The 20862-nt window shown below is 47.6% G+C and overlaps 1 protein-coding gene across 1 annotated transcript in view; it reads left to right on the plus strand.

The window, feature by feature from the left end:
* Window positions 1-4754: 4754 nt before the first annotated feature.
* TBC1D2B (TBC1 domain family member 2B) overlaps window positions 4755-20862 on the plus strand; it is a 74680-nt gene continuing 58572 nt past the window's right edge. Inside the window, exon 1 of the mRNA XM_066239758.1 lies at window positions 4755-5161. Within this exon, the coding sequence (XP_066095855.1) occupies window positions 4832-5161 (330 nt within the window). The 5' untranslated portion in view covers window positions 4755-4831. The remainder of the gene's footprint in view (window positions 5162-20862) is intronic.

Here is a 20862-nt window from a genome sequence, read left to right on the forward strand (position 1 = left end):
GACCAGTGCAGGGAACAAACCTTTGTGTTGACAGCACCCGTGGCTTTGTCACCAACAAAAATCACAGGGATTTCCATGTCACATTACAGCTGTTGCAGACATCTTGAGACATCATTTTTGTTCATCACCTCAAAACTATAGTAATTAGACCCAATGCTGGATCCTGTTATTAACATGCTAATAAAGAAGCACATTGTATTAATACACCACAAATATTTTGATAGCTTTCGTTTTTTTTAAGATTTTACTTATTGATTTTAGTGAGAGGAGAGAGGGAGAGAAAGGTGGGGGAGGAGCAGGAGCCATCAGCACATAGTTGCTTCTAGTATGTGCCTTGACTAGGCAAGCTTGGGGATTTGAACTGGTGACCTCAGCATTCCAGGTCAATACTTTATCCACTGCGTTACCACAGGTCAGGCGATAGCCCTCTTTCAATACAATTTATTTCCAGTGATTCTATGCATTTTATTTTGTGCATTTAAAAACACTTTCAAAAAAGTTTATGGCTTTACCAGACACCCAAGCGGTTCGCAACACAGAAAAAAGGCTGAGGAAGCTGGGGTCTGACCCAGAGCCGGGTTGCTGCCAACAAAGTCCTGGAAGTATTCAAATACAAAGAAATGTGTTTCTCTCATTTTCCATGAAGTGTTCTTTTTCCACCTCCCTTTTAGGTCAGATATTTTTATGAGTGGAACCTGGGCATTTGCATAAGAAGACAAAAGCTTTGTGTACAAGAGGGGGCAGAGTCCAGGACAACTTGGGACAGAGGTGAAGATTCCAAATCAGGCAAATAAAGGGGAGGGGCTATATTTACACTCAAAAGAAATACAGGTGTGGAGGGCGAGGCCTAGGTCTGGGCCATCGTGTGAGCTCTGTGAAGGATGGGTGGGTTGACTCTGACAGTGTGCTCTGCTCTTCTGTTCGGCTCATCACTTGTGGCTGCCTCCTGGGGGCCACACCCTGGGGCATCAGATGCTGGAGCAGACCTGCTCTCCTCTACCCTGGATGCCCTGAGGAGTTAAGTGGTTTTAGGCTCTGGAGTCTGATTAATGGACTTAGAATTCCATTTGCTGGCTTTGTGAGGGTAGCAAGGTACTACCCTCACTCTCAGTTTCTTCATTTGTAAAAACAGAGGGGAGAGAAAGGAACCATCTGGGATTTGAACAGCTATCCCATGCAAAATAGTAACTGGAGGCCCTGGCCAGTTGGCTCAGTGCTAGAGCGTCGGCCCGGTATGTGGAAGTCCCAGGTTCAATTCCTAGCCAGGGCACACAGGAGACGCACCTATCTGCTTCTCCACCCTTCTCCCCTCTACCTCTCTCTCTATCTCTCTCTTTTCCTCCCACAGCCAAGGCTCCATTGGAGCAAAGCTGGCCCAGGCGCTGAGGATGGCTCTATGGCCTCCGCCTCAGGCGCTAGAATGGCTCTGTTGCAACAGAGCATTGCCCCCTGGTGGACGTGCTGAGTGGATCCTGGAGTCTGTCTCTGCCTCCCCACTTCTCATTTCAGAAAAATACAAAAAAAAAAAAAAAAGTAACTGGAAGTCACTGTGCACATGCAATAAACGTCAGCCCAGCTCTAAGTCATCATTGGGCTGGGAAGTCCCTAGAATATTGTCTCTGTCTGTTTCATCAACACTTCCTTGTCCTAGGTTCTCTCTCAAGGTCATGCATCTCCTACAGCACTAATAGATGGTAATGGGTTACCCCAAAGTTACTCTCTCCTGAGAGTGCTCAGTCTGGCTTGCCCTCTCAGGAGGCATAAGAGTAAGTGCATCCATGGAACACATTTTCAGAAATGGGATTGCATGGTGAGGGTATTCGCACTGGAAATTTTGATAGAAAATACCAAAGAGCCTTCGTTAGGGGGTTGTACTCACTTATGCTCAGTAAATATTGAGTGAATAGAATGGATAATAGTTTCAAGATTGGTCATTTTGCAAGAAAAACATGGGCAGGGGGCCAATGCTGGTCCAGAGAGTGACCAATTCTACTGGGACTCTACAGACCCCTCAATGTGACTGAGTGAGCTTGTCCTGTTATCTGTAGAATGTGGCTCCTGGGGTGGGAGAGCAATACCCAATGCCCCTTGCAGCCACCTTCCTCCCCAAACACAGCCTATTCTGTTTTATTTACAGGACAATGGCCAGGTACTGTGAGCTTGACAAGGACCTATAAACATACTGAGACCTGAAAACAAACCAAAAAAACAAAAACCCATATTAGTATTGGCTCCAAAATCTAAAGCTAGAAAAGCATGAAATCTAAGCGAACAAATATGTAAGTATCTGTCTATACAATGTAATACTGCATCAGCTTCATTTAGCGTTCATAAAAGTTCCATCATATCTGAAAATGGTCTGGAGGTCAGATCGTCTTACCTCACAAGAACCCCACAGTGTGCAGAGAAGCTGCCCTGCTGACCTTCAGCCCTCCAAGTCCCAGGGACAAGCAGGCCCTCTCCCGGGGGCTGGGAGCTTGGTCAGCACCTCAGATGCCTACCCTCTAAGAAAGAGAACCACAAGGTGTACAGATTTGCCTGCCAATTTGCTAGGGAAATGAGGCCTCCTGGAAGCTGGGTCCATACATCCAGGCTAAGAGGATCCCCTGCTGGGGCTCCTCTCTCTGAAGCTCTGCCGCCTGCCTTAGGTTGAGAGCTTCTTGCATTGGGAGCCAGGTCCAGTCCTTTTCTGAGTTTCAGCATCACCAACAGCAGGCAGAAACAAAGAGCAGGGCTGGGGCTGTTTGTTGAATGAATTAGCTACCAGACCGAGGACTGAATGCACATCAGGGACTGTGCCAAGTACTTTGTACTTATGATCTCGTTTAAGCCTCATAACAGCTCTAGCAGGTAAATGCTATTCTTATGCCATTCCATAGGTGAGGAAACTGAGGCACAGGAAGGCTGGGTGACCACACAGCTCCTCCCTTGAAACCCTCCCCTGGCCTCCAGAGCCCAGTCCATCTCCCTCACCCCCAAATAGGGCAGGAAGCGTGGAAAGCAAGTTCATGGTCAAAATTTCCCCTTTTCAGTAAATGGCAGCCATTTCCCCCTGGGTTGGCCACTTCCTTCTGGTCACTGGGTTTTCTAGAAGCTTAAAGGGGCAGGGCTTCTGGCACCAAGCATGGCCACATTGGACAGAGGCCGGACACAGGTGGTCTGTGTAAAGCCTCCCCTTGACCGCAGGGTTGACATTTAACCCAAGAGACTTGGAGAACTATAAAATGTCAATGAGCTATTTAAGGAGGGCCTCACCAGGTGGTGTCGCAGTGGATAGAGCGTCGGACTGGGATGCAGATGACCCAGGTTCGAGACCCCGAGGTCACCAGCTTGAGCACAGGCTCACCTGGTTTGAGCAAAGCTCACCAGATTGGACCCAAGGTCGCTGGCTCGAGTAAGGGGTTACTCGGTCTGCTGTAGCCCCAAGGTCAAGGCACATATGAGAAAGCAGTCAATGAACAACTAAGGTGCCACAATGAAAAACTGATGATTGATGCTTCTTATCTCTCTAGGTTCCTGTCTGTCTGTCCCTACCTATCCCTCTCTCTGACTCTCTCTTTGTCTCTGTAGAAAAAAAAAAAAAAAAAGGAAAAGAATGGTTCCAAGGAATTCAGAGCCACCAGAGGCAGTCCCCTCCTTGTAGGAGGGGCTTGAGGGTGTGTGAATCTGGTTAGAAAATGGGGGGAACTGAAATTGTGTTTTTTAGAATTTTACATTAACCATAAAAATTGTCCAAACTGATGATGGAGGGGGGATGCTAAGAAGATGAGATCAAGTGTGGAGCCCTCTTTCAGCTCATGGCACCTGGAATGAGGGGTGAAACAATGCAGGGTTAGTTCATGAAATCACCAGCATTGTGGAGTGGCCTCTTGAGAGAGAATTGGTAGCATTGGGGCCTGGGAGAAGTCAGAGTTGAGAGGGCATTAGAGGTGGTCCTGGAGGCCTCATGGGGCCTTGAAAAGGTTGGGCCACTCTACTTGGCTCCAGCAGTGGGCAGACACACTCAAGGTCCCCCATCCTCTTACTTGCTTTATTGTAAAACCACCCTAATTGCCTCTTGGTGTTGTGCAAGTACACATGCGTTAGTACTAAGTACAGTACTAAGTGCTATTTAAGCGGTAATTCTTATTCAAATATTATCACGCATTTATGGAACACAGTATGTTTTTTCTGTATATTCTATCCCTTCTTAGAATACAGTCAGCGTTTGGGCAGGGACACGACTGCGTCCCCTAGTGTCTGCACCTGCACCTGGCACACAGAAGGCACTCAGCAGATATTTGTTGAAGTCAATGCAGAACTGAGGTCTGGAGAGGCCGGACGTGCGCTGGCTTTCATTCATGCGTTCTACAAATATTTACTGAGCACCTACCCACTCAACGCCGGGCAATGGACACTCTCACTTGTGCAATATGAGTCGGTGAATCTGGCGGACAGACACTTAAACATACAGTTTTGTATCCACGGTGTTGAGGGGACACCCCGGTGGGTTTCGAGCCCTACGCACTCCCCTGTACCCACACTCCTAGACAGAAGTGCAGCAGTGCAGCACAAGAGGGCAGCGAGGACAGGGGTGGTCTGTCCACAAGTCGCTTGCAGAACTGCGGGGTCGCAGGGACTTAGCCCGCAGGGCCTCGGGGGTTGGCGTGGGTGGACTACACGTCCCAAGCGGCTTTGCGCGAGCAGGCCGTGGGCGTGACGGAGGTGGCACTACAAGTCCCAGGCTGCCCTGTGTTCGAGGGCGGGGAGGCCGAGAGGGTGTGGCGGCGGCGGTGCGCGCGGGCGGCGCGGGCGGGTGCCGGGCCGGGCAACAGTGGGCGCGCGGCGGGCGATGCCGGGGTCGGGGGCCCGCGCGGACGAGGGCGGCAGCAGCGGTGAGGGCGCTGGGCTGGGGCGGGAGCCGGCGCGGCTGTGCGGCTACCTGCAGAAGCTGTCGGGCAAGGGCCCGCTGCGCGGCTACCGCAGCCGCTGGTTCGTGTTCGACGCGCGCCGCTGCTACCTTTACTACTTCAAGAGCCCGCAGGACGCGCTGCCGCTCGGCCACCTGGACATCGCCGACGCCTGCTTCAGCTACCAGGGCCCCGACGAGGCGGCCGAGCCAGGAGCCGAGCCGCCCGCGCACTTCCAGGTGCACAGCGCGGGCGCCGTCACGGTGCTCAAGGTAGGAGCCCGCCCCTCAGGACCCGCCCCTCAGCCCGCACCCTGGAACCCGCTTTTCAGCCCGCCCCTCAGCCCGCACCCTAGAACCCACTTCCCAGTCCGCAGCCCAGAACCCGCTTCCCAGAACCCGTCCCGCCCTGTAGCCGACTCCCAGCTTTGCGAAGGTCTTCACATTGGACTGGCTCCTTCCATTCCCCTTTTATTGAGGCCACGGGTGCCTTCCTTTCCCTACTTCCCCAGCCTCTGTCCCCGTGTCCCTTTCTCGTGCCCTTTACTCCCTGGGCCCCTCTCTGTGCTGCCTCCCCCGTGGGGGTGACTTGTGCAGCCCTCCCCGGCGCTCATCACTGTAAGCTTGTTGACCTTGGCTGACTTCACCTCTCTGTGCCTCAACTGTCTCCTGTGGAACGGTGGGACATCAGTGGAATCTGCTTCGCGGGAGCGTGGGCAGCTGCTGGGTCAGTGTTACTGCATTCAGTGCCATAGACAGAGTGGACAGGGACTCCCCATCTGAGGTCCCACCGCCCCGTAAGTGGCAGTCAGTTTTCTTCTTATTTTGGCCGGAAAGTGGGACAGGGCTGCTTTTACCAGCTCTGCCTTGCATATAGGACTTACCAATTCTAGAGGAGGAACCACTGTGGGAGATAGAGTGCAGAAATATAGGCTAGACCAGTAGTCCTGGTGCCAGAAGCTTCCCTGGCCCTGGGGGTCCCATCATCTCCTAGGGACCCTCCTGCTTTGAGCACACAGGGTCTGGGCCCTGGCCGCTCCTGCCCCTGTGGCCTGCCTGGTTGCTGGATGCCTCCGCCCTCACTCTTTCTCTCTTCTCTTCCATGTTGTAAGCTGGGCTTTCTCCAGAACAGCAGGGCTGGGCTGGGCTGTATGACAGCTTTCTGGAAAGTGGGCCAAGTGCAGTGCTTAGTGGGCTGTGCCTAGCTCCCTTGGCCTTGTGAGCGAAGGACTGTTCCCAGAAACCCGGGACCCACAGCTGCTGGAGCTGCTCCCTGAGGTGTTCTTGTATTCTCCCCCATCCCGTCTCTAAGTGGGTGCAGATAGCCTGTTTCTCGAACGGAAGCCAGGCAGGGTTGCAGTTTAACTTTAGCTTATTTAGAAAGCATTTGTATGAACTTTAGGCATGACCCCAGTGAGTACATGGGAACTTTTGCCAAAGACAGTCTTGTCTTCTCTACATGCGGACCATCTCTGTTTAACAATTTCTGGTGGAATTGTTTGTTAATAAAGAAAACAGCATCCTGTTTCAGATCTGCTCAGATGGCTTGAGAGCCCTCTATCAGTTTTTTCATTTAGAAATTTTTGGAATAGTGGAGATGTCTACATATGTGGGACTATGGGTACAGTGTCAAGAGTGTGGCGTTAGAGCTGAATGAAGTTGAACCTGCATGAGTCTGCCTCGCACATGTGTTGGTCGAATTTGTCTGTTTCCTCTGCTGTAGTGACAATCTTACCTTTCTCTTTAGGTGGTTGTGAGGATTCTGAAAAATATTATGGGAAATGGGCTGGCACAGGGTAGACACTTTGTGGCAGCCATGGGAAATTATTGTAGTGTCTTGGCCAAATATATGTTATATTCATATAAGGGAACATTATGCAGCAGTGAACTTACAAAGGACTGAAAACTATAGGTGTCAATGTAAGTGACTCAAACATATAAAATGGACAAGAAAAACATTTATAGAATGACTGCAAGCAGAATAACACAATTTCTGTAAAGATGAAGTAGATCGTGTAAGTGTCTATGCCATATGGGAAGTGGGAGAACTGCATGGGGGAAGTGGAGACTGGGCCCTGGATTCAGGAAGACAGTTGCTGCTTGGGAAGAGAGGGCAGTGTGGGTGGGAATGGGTGCCCAGGGGCTTCCATTGTCTTTATTTCTAAGACTGGATGGTCAGTACGCCAGCATTTGTTTTGTTATTCTGTTCATCTTTGTATGTTCAGAGTATTTCTTTTTAAAAAGAAACTGATTTCCAGATGGGTTCCTGACTATGCAGGAATATTTTGATATATAATGTTGAATTAGTCCCAGAATAAGACAGAATGCCCAAAGCCAGGGTCTTCTTTATAAAACTAATGGAAATGGAAACACAGGAAGGCTCTCCAAAGGAAAGGAACGTCAGATGTAGGGTTTCAGAGTAGGGCTGTGTTTTAGGAAAGATGGATTTTAGTGTACCATGGTTCCTTTTAAGCAGTGAGAGGAAAAATTTTATGGTGGTAAAAGTGGAAATTAGCAATTTATGTTTCCTTTCACCTTTTGGATCCAAGGGCTGATTCTGTTAAGCTTTAATGTTTCATTTTAGGGTTTCTCAGCCACAGCTGAGACCCTGATTTCTGAGAAGCATTGTGGGCTGAGGAGATAAGCCCTGCTTAAACTTTAGCTAGTTATATGCAATTTTACAGATACCATTTCTTTTGACAGATGGTTAAAAAGAGAAGAAAAGAAAAATCAGCAATTTGCTTATTGTATTAGCATATGTTTCTCATTTTAAAGCGTCTTTCTGCCTTCTTTGGAGAAGCTGTGGTTTTGTTGGGCTTTTACAAAATGTTTTACTGCTTGAGTCTTAATGTAAGCTGATACTGGAATTTTGGTAAGCTTCTCTCTTCCTAAATGCAGAAACCTGGTCCAGTGCTTTATTTTACAGATGAGGGACTGGAGGCCAGAGAGGGGGTACAATTTGCCTGCAATTGTGAATTCAGACTCAGACCTTCGTTGAAAGTAGCGGCTTTGGGAACAATGAGTGTCGAAAATGTAGAGTATGTAATTGTATTATATGTTCTGACACATCTGCTTTTTTTTTACTTTAGAAATCAAAGGTTTTGTATTAGATAAGGTATAGTGGTTTCCTTTACTGCACTTGATCTGTCCTTTTTATGCAGCAAAAAGCACCAGGACTGTTGTTTTACCAACCAACCTTTTTTTTTAAGCAAGAGAGAGTCAGACAAATAGATAGGAAGGAAGACAGATGTGAAGCCTCAGCTAGTAGTTGCATCACTTTAGCTGTTCATTGATTGCTTCTCATACATGTCTTGACCAGGGGGAGGGGGGCTCCAGCTGAGCCAGTGAGCTCTTGTTCAAGCCAGCCACCTTGGGCTTCAAGCAGCGACCTTTGGGTTCAAGCTAGCGACTGTGGGGTCATGTCTATGATCCCTTGTTCAAGCTGGTGACCCTGCACTCAAGCTAGATGAACCTGCACTCAAGCCAGTGACCTTGGGGTTTTGAACCTGGGACCTCAGTATCCCAGGTCAACACTTATTCACTGTGCCACCACTGGTCAGGCCCAAGCAACTCTTTTTTTTTTTTTTTTTTGTATTTTTCTGAAGCTGGAAATGGGGAGAGACAGTCAGACAGACTCCCGCATGCGCCCGACAGGGATCCACCCGGCACGCCCACCAGGGGGCGACGCTCTGCCCACCAGGGGGCGATGCTCTGCCCCTCCGGGGCGTCGCTCTGTCGCAACCAGAGCCACTCTAGTGCCTGGGGCAGAGGCCAAGGAGCCATCCCCAGCGCCCAGGCCACCTTTGCTCCAATGGAGCCTCGCTGCGGGAGGGGAAGAGAGAGACAGAGAGGAAGGAGAGGGGGAGGGGTAGAGAAGCAGATGGGCGCTTCTCCTGTGTGCCCTGGCCAGGAATCGAACCCGGGACTTCCGCACGCCAGGCTGACGCTCTACCACTGAGCCAACCAGCCAGGGCTCTTTTTTTTATTATTTTATTATTTTTCTGAAGCTGGAAACTGGGAAGCAGTCAGACAGACTCCCGCATGCGCCTGACCGGGATCCACCCAGCACGCCCACCAGGGGGCGATGCTCTGCCCATCCGGGGCGTCGCTCTGTTGCAACCAGAGTCATTCTAGCGCCTGAGGCAGAGTTCATAGAGCCATCCCCAGCGCCTGGGCCATCTTTGCTCCAATGGAGCCTTGGCTGCGGGAGGGGAAGAGAGAGACAGGAAGGAGAGGGGGAGTGGTGGAGAAGCAGATGGGCGCTTCTCCTGTGTGCCCTGGTCAGGAATCGAACCCGGGACTTCTGCACGCCAGGCCGACGCTCTACCACTGAGCCAACCGGCCAGAGGCCCAAGCAACTCTTTATTGGGATGTATAGGATTTATCACTGGACATTTGGGAACTGCTGCAATGGTTAGACAGAGGCTGATGCTTCATTGTGGGGGGTATTTAGGGGTGCTGGAGGCTTTTTTCTCAATGAGCTTTCCTGGGATCTGAAGCATGGGAGACAGTTGTAGGGTAACTGGCACTTAGGGAAGAAGAGCATGTGATTGACTGAGGGTGGAGCTCTAATGACTCTTCTCTGCCAGATCTCTGCAGTCTCTGGAACAAGAAGCATCATCACACAGTCAGCAGATGAGTCCTATGTCACCTTACTCCCCTCCTTTTTATTCTAATTGTATTGATTTTAGTGAGAGAGGAAAGAAGAGAGAGAGAGACAGGAACATTGCTCTGTTCTTGTATGTGCCCTCACCGGGGATTGAACTTGCAACCTCTGTGCTTTGGGAAAGTGTTCTAACCAACTGAGTTATCTGGCCAGGGCTTCCCTTTTTTTTTTAATTGATTGATTTTAGAGAGAAAGAGAGAGAAGCATTCATTTGTTGTTCCACTTAGTTGTGCATTCATTAGTTGCTTCCTGTACGTTCCTTGACCGGGGCTTGAACCCACTACCTTGGTATTTCAGGACAACACTCTAACTGACTGAGCTAACTGACCAGGCCCCTCCCCCCCTTTTAATCTATTGATTTGAAAGAGAGTGAGAGTGAGAAACATCAATTCGTTGTTCCATGTATTCATGGATTTATTGGTTGATTCTTGCATGTGCCCTGACCAGGGATCAAACCCGCAACCTTGGTGTATCAGAATGATGTTCTAACCAACTGAGCTACTCAGCCAGGGTCTTACTCCCTTTCTTGAAGGCACTGAGTGCTCCAGTGAACATGTGTGTTGGTTTCTAAGTCATATGTAACTGAATAGTCATGCGTTCTTATTCTTAACCCACTTTTTTGAGGAAAATGCACATTCTCTGGTGTTGAAACTGTTCTCAGCTTAATGACAAACATTTGTTAGCTTGGGTAATCATGGTGTGTTCAGTACAAGATAGATGTAGTGGACCAGCCTTCTTGGCTAAAAGGTTCTGCTAATCCTACCCTGGGACATCTACTCGGGTCTGGAAACATTGTCTTTTACAAATATTTGACTTTCCTGGGTTGTCATGGCTTCCTGATTTGTAAGTTCTGTAAAGGCCTGTACAGACTCATGTGTGTGATATCACAATGGCTTTCCATCTCTCACTACCTGTCACACAGTTCTCACTGTGGCGTAGTCTCCATCCATTTCCTGTCTCCTGAGGACTGCTGTTTGTATCCTCACCTCAGAGAACAGTGCCAGGCACAAAGTAGGCACCCAGGTAGGCGTTTGTTTTATGAATGAACAGAAGTTGGTCACCTAGTAAGCATTGATTTTAGTGTGAGCTCCAACCCTTTAGAAGCAATCAGCCAGCCCCTGGCCAGTTAGTTCCATCAGTTAAGAGAGCATTGTCCTGAGTTGACAAGGTTGTGGGTTTGATTCCTCGTCAGGGCACACAGGGAAACAACAAGTGAATAAATGACTGCGTGATACAACAAATGAATGCTTTCCTTCCCCCTCCCCTCTCTCTTCCTTCCTCTCTCTGTCTCTCTAAAAATCAATCAATAAGTCAAAAAAATTAAGCCCTGGCTGAATAGCTTAGTTGGTTAGAGCATCATCCCAGAGTGTGGAGGCTGCTGGTTTGATTCTCTTGTTAGGGCACATACAGGAGCAGCTCAACGTTCCTGTGTCTCTTTCTCAAAAAAATAAAAAATAAATAAATAAAAAAGAAAAGAAAAAGAAGAAGAAGAAAAAGAAGCAATCAGCCAGAATTCTCAAATATATTAGATGATGTTCTCACCTCATGTCATGGAGGTGGCTGCCTTTCAATCCCCAGATTATGGTCGGTCCTATATTTTTACATCTCTTGTATTTCATACCCACTGTCTAGACTCTGAGAACACTTACATTGGTGGCCACATGTTTTATGTAAAGGGCTACACAGTCAATAGTTCAGGTCTTACAACCATACCATCTCTGACTACTCTACACTGTTGTACATAAACAACCATAGAAGTGTAGCTGTGTTCCCATAGTTTTTATTTATGGATTCTGAAATTTCATGTAAGTTTTACATGTCACAAAATATTATTCTTTTTATTTTTTCCCAAACATTTAAAAATGTAGAAACCATTCTTGGCTTGTAGATATATAAAATAGAGAGTGGGCTGGATATGGCCTTTTGAGGCTTCTGTGGGTGAACAGTTCTCCTTGGTGAGGTGCCTTTGCACATGAGCCACTGGGTGACAACCTTCGGGTCAGAACAAAATATATACAGTACCTTCCCCCAAAGAGAAGAACCTTGTTATTGAAGAAATAACTCCCGTATTGGGGAAGGGAAGAATTTTTTGTTTGTTTTTTTCCAAGTGAGAGGAGGGGAGATAGAGACAGATTCCCACATGAACCCAGACCGGAATCCACCCAGCAACCCCTGTCTGGAGCCGATGCTCTGCCCCATGCTCACAACCAAGCTATTTTTAGCACCTGAGGCAGAGAATCCATGGAGTCATCCTCAGTGTCCGGGGCCAACACACAAGCCATGGCTGCTGAAAGGGAAGAGAGCGAAAGAGAGAGAGAAAGAAAGAGGAGGGGGGAGAGGTGGAGAAGCAGATGGTTGTTCCTCCTGTGTGCCCTAACTGGTAGTCCAACCTGGGACATCCACATGCTGGGCTGATGCTCTACCACTAAGCAACCGGCCAGGACCAGGAAACAGTTTTGATTAGGAATTTTCAGTTCTCTTAGAGATTTATGTAGTAGGGTCTCAATAGCATTGAGTGAGTGTTTATCTCTATGCTATCAGGCCCAGTCCTCAGCTAAATTTTGTTTGCTTTCACAGAATGAATATGATATGGAAATAGTGAATTAGGCAGCAGTGATGCTTCTAACCAGCATCCGGTATATAGTCTACCTGGAGAACTCAGTGACGGGAGCACTCTGGGCACTTGTACCTGCAAGGCTTTCTGGGGGCACCAGGCTGAGATGATCTCTGGGGAGGCTACAGCTTTTGTGATCAACCAATAAACAGTAGCTTACTAAGCAGCACTGGAAACCCTGAATCAGCTAGAGATTCAGGCTAGGGTTGCTCCCAGAAGTGAGTCTAGTCCTGTTCTGTTATTCAAGCATCTGATGCTGTAGTCCTACTAGAGCATGAGCTCTCTGGACAGAGATCTGACTGGGGTTCACCACTGCATTCCTCATTCTTAGAGGAGTGTCAGGCACGTGTCAGATGCACCAAAGGAATGCTTCAGGCCCTCGTGTTTTTGTAGGGTGTGTGTTTGCTGTGCTCTTGTTACATGGTCACAGGGTCAAAGGGACATTTGCAGTGTGTGTGCATTCATTCAACAAATATTTTGAGTACCTGCCATATTGTAAGCATTATGCTTTTTCTTTGGATACAGCAGGGAAAATTTTCCATTCATTTAAGAAAGGATAGCTAGTTAAGACTTTAAAAATAGGTCAACACTTGATATAATAAAAGAATTGAAAGTGCTTTGAATAAAAACTTCGACAGAAACCATATTTGTATTCAGCATTGGGAGTAAATATCAAATGTCTGCCAGTTTTTCGATTCTGAGGGAGGTCTGGCATTTTTCCAAAGTAAATGAAGAAGAGGGAGAATCCTAATTCGGATATGGCCCAGAGCCAGAAATCTGTGCTTTGTGTAATAATTTCTGTGAGCACTGCAGGCTTGGAGAGATCTGTACGCACTGATTTTCGAGAAGCACTCCCTAGACAAGATGGGCTGGGGAGTTGGTCAGGTTTTGGTGTAATTGTGTAGCTGCTCAACGATTTGGTTCTTCTTTGGTCAGCCCTACCAGAAGGAGCAGGCTTTCCCTGAACTCTGCCTCAGGTGAGAACCTGTCTGCATGTGGGAGGCAGGCCTGGTCTCAGATGTGAGGTGGGCAGGCCAGTGTTATCAGAGATGTTGGTCTTGGATTATGTCATTTCTTGGCGGCAAGCCCAGTCTTCATTTCCCTTTCCAACCCTCTGATGTCCTGGGGAGGCTGAGCTTGCCGAGAGTAGCCTGACTTTAGAAATGTAATACAGCCAGCCGGCCAGCCATTCACCTAACAGATTTGTTGAGCAAGGCCCTGCCAGCATAGGGCATGTTGCTGGAGTGAAGCATTGCCTGTGGCCTCAGGGAGTGTGTCTGGCTCTGTTCTGGGCTGTGGACATTCTCTTAAAGTGGCTCTGTGAGCTGGAATAAGTTCTTTGTTTTTGCTCTAAGGGCCATTACCCTGAGTCAGAACTGAAGAGGTCCTTGGAAATCAACCTTCCCTGTCCGCACCTGACACGGAGAGGAAACCAAATCCCACAGCCAGACACCAAAACCTTTCCCAGACTCATGAACGATCTTTTACCATTTTACCTTTTCTTTCTTTTTTTTTAAAAAAGATTTTATTTATTGATTTTAGAGAGAGGAGTGAGGGAGAAAGGCAGGGGTGGGGGAGGAGCAGGAAGCATCGACTTGTAATTGCTTCTCGCATGTGCCTTGACTGGGCAAGCCCGAGGTTTCGAACCTCTGACCTCAGCATTCCAGGTCAATGCTTCATCTACTGTGCCACCCCTGGTCAGGCTATTTTACCATTTTAAGTGTACCAGTTGGTTGATATTTGCTTTGTATTTCCATCTTAATTCATTAGTAGGGAAACTAGGCTTATTCTGTTTTTCGTTGTTGCATACAGATACTGAAATTGTTCACTGACCTATTTTGTTTGGTGGCATAGATTAAGACATTTAGTGACCTAAAGGTTGGAAATGAACAGTATAGGTAAGAAATTTTCAGAGGGTCAACTTAAAAATAAGCTAGTGTCAGAGATGAGGCCTGATGGTCCCTGCTCCAGAGCCCTCTCTGGAGGTGTTCACACGGCCTCTGAGCGTGTTTTCTCTTGTTGCTCTATGAGCTGTGCCCTCTAGCCTCAGAAGTGTACCGTGTTTTATTTTTTTATTTAATTGAATTTATTGGGGTGACATTGATTAATAAAATTATATAGGTTTCAGGTGTACAAATCTATAATACATCATCTCTATACTGTCTGTTCACCTCCCCAAGACAGTCTCCTTCCACCACCATTTATTCCGTTTACCCTCTTCTATCTGCCTCCACTCCCCGTGAACCAGTGTTTTAAGCCTTACACTTTGCATGACTCTCTCCCATCTAAGATCCCAGAGCAATGTGCTGATAAGATTTCTTTCATTAAAGGGCAGTGTCTCCTTCAGAATTGTGCTTCTCAAAGTTGATGTGGGGAAGAAGCCTCAAGAGATCCTGCTAAAATGCAGATTGCAGGGTTCCACCCCCAGAGGTCCTGATTCAGGTGGTAGGCTAGGGTAGACCTTAGGAATCTGCATTTCTACCCATCATCCCAACCCCTCTGCTGTAGACCTCTGTGGCTCTCCCCCTTTTTTTTTTTTTTTTTTTTTTATAGAGACAGAGAGAGAGTCAGAGAGGGATAGACAGGGACAGACAGACAGAGAGGAATGGAGAGATGAGAAGCATCAATCATTAGTTTTTCGTTGCGCATTGCAATACTTTAATTGTTCATTGATTGCCTTCTCATATGTGCCTTGACCGTGGGCCTTCAGCAGACCGAGTAACCCCTTGCTCGAGCCAGCGACCTTGGGCTCAAGCTAGTGAGCTTTTGCTCAAACCAGATGAGCCCTCACTCAAGCTGGCGACCTCGGGGTCTCAAACCTGGGTCTTCCGCATCCCAGTCTGACGCTCTATTCACTGCGCCACCGCCCAGTCAGGCGCTCTCCCTTTGAGAAGCACTGCTGTCCTCCAGATTGTGAATGATAGTTCTCTTTGGTTCAGAAGTAAAGAGGTCTAGAGAGAACTAGACTGTGTGGTGGAGACCAGGAGGCTGAGCCCTTATCCTCAGGTGGTGCTCTGTGGTTTATATCTGCACGTGTTCTTTGCAGTCCCAAGTTTCTGTGCTCCAGGACAGTGGTTTCAGCCTGTTATCCCTCCCCACAATTCCTCGACGACCCTGAGGTTTCTGTCCCCCATGCAGTCACTTGGTCACTGGTATACCACCACATGCTCGGGTCCCTCCAGGGGCTTTCAGAGGGAGCTCCTGGAGGGCACTGGTCTCTCTCAAAGAGTGAGTTTTAGTGATTGTCACCACCCAATAGCTGGTAGGACTTTAGAGCCCCTGACCTACCACCCATAGAGGGATGAATAACAGAAGGGAACAGGGGTCGTCAAACCTTTTATAAAAACCGCCCACTTTTGCAGTGCTGGTCAACCTGGTCCCTACCGCCCACTAGTGGGCGTTCCAGCTTTCATGGTGGGCCAATTGCGCCTTTATTTGACCCAGTAGTGGGTGTTCCAGCTTTCATGGTGGGCCAGTCTCGTGTTTGTTTGACGACTCCTGGATAGGAGAACCACCTGACACTGTCTTGAGACACCAGCTCTACCTTAAAAGACTGTTAGAAGCAGCATGCTTCCCAAACACTCCTGTAATTCACTAATGGGCCAGGCAGATTTCTGGTACCAAAGGCCCCTGCATCCGAAATGTCTGCTGTGTGGGGCCTAGGAATCTTTCCCTCCGAGACCCTAGTTCCTAAAACTTTTTAAGTCAGTCATTCATGTGCCCTACTTTTAAGTTAAAAAAACACCAAGCCAGAGCAGTGCAGTGTTGTGTGGGGTGTGGAAACCATTGCAGGCAGAGGTGGTCCAAGAAGCTGCTGGCTGTGGCTGCAGGAGTTTTATTTTCCTGAGCTCATAAACCCTGGCTCCCTCTTATTGTGCAAGAGCAGAGCTGATAGGGAGCCATAGGAATGTAGTCTGTGGTCACTTGGAGGCCACGTGCTCCTTTTTTTCTGAAACAGAAAGCATTTGGACAGGCTTCCACGTTTCCTACAGGAAGAGCAGGCCCCGAGAGTGGCCTGGTCCTTGACCTTGTTTGGATGAGATCTGTCACCCGGGTAGCTTCACTGAGGCCTGGCCACTCACAAGCCCAGTTTCCTTATTGCCCCTTTCCTAGAATTTGGCTTATCTCTGTTCTATTTGTAGGCTTTATTCTCCTAGTCTGTTACCTTGCATTGTTAAACTCTATTAAATTGTTAAAGCTAAAAAGTTTAGTTGAAGATGGGTCCAAGAAATGGCGTTTCTCTTGAGGTGTTTGCTTGTTGTTGTTTTTTTAAGTGAGAGGAGAGGAGATAGTGAGACAGACTCTTGCATCTTCCTGACCAGGATGCACCTGGCAAACCCTATCTGGGGCTGATGCTTGAATCATCTGAGCTATTTTTAGCTCCTAAGGCTGGATGCTGGGACCAGCCAAGCTATCCTCAGCACCTGGGCCAAGCTCAAATCAATTGAGCCACTGGCTGCAGGATGGGAAGAGAGAGAGAAGGGGGAAACAGAGGGGAAGAGAAACAGATGGTCGCTTCTCCTGTGTGCCCTGACTGGGGATCAAACCCAGGACGTCCATATGCTGGGCTGATGCTCTATCCGCTGAGCAATCCAGCCAGGGTCGTGTTTGCTTTTTAAGAGAATGCTGACTATTAGAGGTGGCAAAACTGCTCAGACTGTCACTTCCCAGAGCAGATGAGGAGTGGGTTATCTTCCTGGGGAAAGGCCACCCCCTCCGACTCAAGTTGTTATGGAAAATGATTGTGGGGTCTAGGTTCTTGCTTAGTCTTTTGAAGAGATTTAGATTAGAATCCATGTAGTTATTTTAATAATTATTATAAATGAGTATGCAGCTGATAAGATGACATTTTAAAAAGATAGAAAATGAGAATTTATCATGGTCACTGGAGGATGAGGGTTCATGCAATTGCAATCAGCCCTGAGGAGCCTGACGATCCAGTGTCGTTTCCCTTCTCATTGTCAGTCACTGGGCTGAAACACAAGATTTCAAAACCTTCTAAGGGAAAAATTACATTTTTCTCCATTAGTACTAGGACAGATCTCTTGCGGTTGTTTCTAGGCTCGTGATTTTGAAACACTTAAAAGAAAACTTGGAACTAGATCAACCTGGGATTATAATCTTTTTTTTTTCTTTTGTTTTTTTTTTTTGTATTTTTCTGAAGCTGGAAACAGGGAGAGTCAGTCAGACAGACTCCCGCATGCACCCGACTGGGATCCACCCGGCACGCCCACCAGGGGCAATGCTCTGCCCACCAGGGGGCGATGCTCTGCCCCTCCGGGGCGTTGCTCTGTTGTGACCAGAGCCACTCTAGCGCCTGGGGCAGAGGCCAAGGAGCCATCCCCAGCGCCCGGGCCATCTTTGCTCCAGTGGAGCCTCGCTGCAGGAGGGGAAGAGAGAGAGAGGAAGGAGAGGGGGAGGGGTGGAGAAGCAGATGGGCGCTTCTCCTGTGTGCCCTGGCCGGGAATCGAACCCAGGACCTCTGCATGCCAGGCCGACGCTCTACCACTGAGCCAACCGGCCAGGGCTATAATCTATTTTAACTGAGTTTCGTTTTGTATTATCAAGTTGCCTCCAATATTCTTGTGCTTTTTATTGCTTATGGAAGAATTGTCTTAGACACAGCTCGGAAATCCAGATATCCTTTCTTAGATATAAGAAATAAAAATCCCTTCATTCTGAGCAGCATGTGGGTGGACTTCTTCCCACAGGATGTCAGACTTCCCCCATCTAGTTGTGTCTCCACCTTTCTGTGGCTCTTCATGGCCACCAGCCTTTCAGCTTGTAAACATGGTAGGCCCTGATCCTTTCACATCCTAAGTGATGACTGAGCTGCTGTGTCATCACATGTAGTATTTGGAGGGGTGAGTGAGTGGCTCTGTAAGGGACATCAGATGGCCTAGTAGATGAGATCTATGAACTGAATGAGTTTGAGAAGCTAGTAGGAGTTTGTAGGTAGGAGTTGTTAGTGCAGTAGGAGCAGGGGTCATGAAAGCTGGCTTCTGGGTGCCTGCTGTGTGGGGGAGAGGCAATAATCCCATGGGGCACTGGAAGCCATCAGAGAGTTCTAAGTGTGGGACATATAACACTTGATGGTTAGGTGTAAGAATAGGGTTTGGAGGGGGGAGACTGAAGACAGCAACACCAGTTGGAATGCTGTTACAGAGACCTGAGTGTCTGAACAGGAGAATGTCAGGGAGCATGATGGGAAAGTCTGACAAGGGCACTCTTTGGACTTCAGACCTGGTGATTCTCTGATGCTGGATATGATCTTTCTTCTCCATATTTGGGCTCACTGCAGTCTGTTGTTATAATGTCCTTAGAGCAGAACTGTACACTTTACGGCCTGGGGGTCATGCTGTGGTGACCCCCTTTGGTGTGCAGAAGACTAGCCTGTGATGTGGGAGTTGTCCTTGTGCATGAAGCCAGCACGCTTGCAGGATTTTCAGTTGAACTTGTCTGTGCTGGGGTTATTGGGATTTCACTATTTGAGAAAAACCATAGAGGAACTTCTGATTCCTGCTGAAATGCTGAGAAGATGGATTTTGTCCTGGGCATGCACTTCTCCTTCTTGCCCTAATAGCAAGAAGTATAGGCCCAGCTTTGAATTTCTACTATGCCTGTGAGATCTCATCCATGGTGAGCACGTGGATAGTGGGTGCCTAACAGTGTGCGATGCACTGGGCACTGTTTTGAGCTTAACGTGAAAAAAGTCATCTAGTCTTGAAACAGTAGGTTCTTGTTATTATTCACATTTTAACAAGGACTGAGGCCCAGACACGTTGCCTAACAGCCAGCAAATGGAAGAGCTGGAGTTTGAACCCAGACAGTTAGGCTCCACAGTCCTCGGCCATTAAATAGGTCATACTATCTTGCAACACTGTCATGAATTAAATTTGAATTCATTTTCCTTTATATTATGGCCTAGGTCATAATTCAACATATATTCATTTCTTTCCAAATTTTTAGCCAATTTTCCTAATGCCATTGTTTAATAATTAGCACTTGTCACATCAATTTGATTTGAAATGCTACATCACTGTTTTATGTATTTAGTCTTATGTTTTGATTCTCTGACAATAGTGCTGGTTTCATTATTGTTTCTTTATAATATGCAGGGCAAAGCCTTATACCTTTATTTTTTCAGAATTCTCAAAGGTTAAACTTTAGATGAATTTCATAATCTCCTTACCATTCTTTGAAGAACTCCTTTTAGAATTTTGACTGGATATTGATAAGTGTCTATAATGTGTTAGGATTTCCTTTTTTTTTTTTTTTTTTTAGATTTTTAAATTTATTGATTTTAGAGGGGGTGATGGAGCAGGAAGTTCAACTTGTAGTAGTTGCTTATTGTATGTGCCTTGACCAGGCAAGCCCAGGGTTTCGAACTGGCAACCTTAGCATTCCAGGTCAACAATTTATCCACTGCACCACCACAGGTCAGGCTGAGGATTTTTTTTTTTTTTTTACAGAGACAGAGAGAGAGTCAGAGAGAGTCAGGGAGAGTGACAGACAGACAGGAACAGAGAGATGAGAAGCATCAATCATCAGTTTTTTGTTGTGACACCTTAGTTGTTCATTGATTGCTTTCTCATATGTGCCTTGACCGTGAGCCTTCAGCAGACCAAATAACCCCTTGCTCGAGCCAGCGACCTTGGGTCCAAGCTAGTGGGCTTTTGCTCAAACCAGATGAGCCTGCGCTCAAACTGGCAACCTCGGGGTCCTCAGCATCCCAGTCCGACGCTCTATCCACTGTACCACCGCCTGGTCAGGCAGGATTTCTTAAATGTATGCTTAGGCGTTCATATTTTGATTGTGATTGTGAACATGTTTCTAACAGTCTATTGCTGGCAAAAAGGAAACTGTTTGCTCACTTGGATCGTCTCAGGCAAGAACTGACCAGGTCTCACCCAGCTCCGTGTCCTTAGTGTTGACCGCCACGTTGGCCTAAGTTAGGCTTTTAATAAATATTTGCCAAGTAAGTGAACACATGTTTTTAGGTACATGGTGTTTTTCCATTTTCCTTCTTTTGGATTACTTTAGAGAGATTCCCAGGAATGGAGTTGTGGGTTAAAGGAGATAAGTATTGTTACAGCTGCTAAAAAATGCTAAGTTTGGGGGTTTTTTTTAGAGAGAAGGACAGACAGGGAAAGATAGACAGGAAGGGAGAGAGATGAGAAGCATTAATTCTTTTTTTAAAAAGATTTTATTCATTTTAGAGAGAGGAGACAGAGAGAGAGAGAGAAGGGAGGGAGGAGCAGAAAGCATCAACTCCCATATGTGCCTTGAACAGGGAAGCCCGGGGTTTCGAACCAAGGACCTCAGTGTTCCAGGTCAACGCTTTTACCTACTGTGCCACCGCAGGTCAGGCAGAGAAGCATTAATTCTTCATTGCAGCACCTTAGTTATACATTGATAGCTTTCTCATATGTGCCTTGACCGGGGGGGGGGGGCTACAACCGAGCCAGTGACCCCTTGCTCAAGCCAGTGACCCCATGCTCAAGCCAGTGACCATGGGGTCATGTCTGTGATTCTATGCTCAAGTCTGTGAGCCCACGCTCAAGCTGGTGAGAACCATGCTCAAGCCCATGACCTCAGGGTTTTGAACCTGGGTATTTTGCATCCCAGGCCAACGCTCTCTCCACTGTGCCACCATCTGGTCAGGCTAAAAGGTGTTAAGTTTTGATAGGTAAC

This window comes from Saccopteryx bilineata, chromosome 7 (genome assembly GCF_036850765.1).
Source record: "Saccopteryx bilineata isolate mSacBil1 chromosome 7, mSacBil1_pri_phased_curated, whole genome shotgun sequence".
NCBI lineage: Eukaryota > Metazoa > Chordata > Mammalia > Chiroptera > Emballonuridae > Saccopteryx > Saccopteryx bilineata.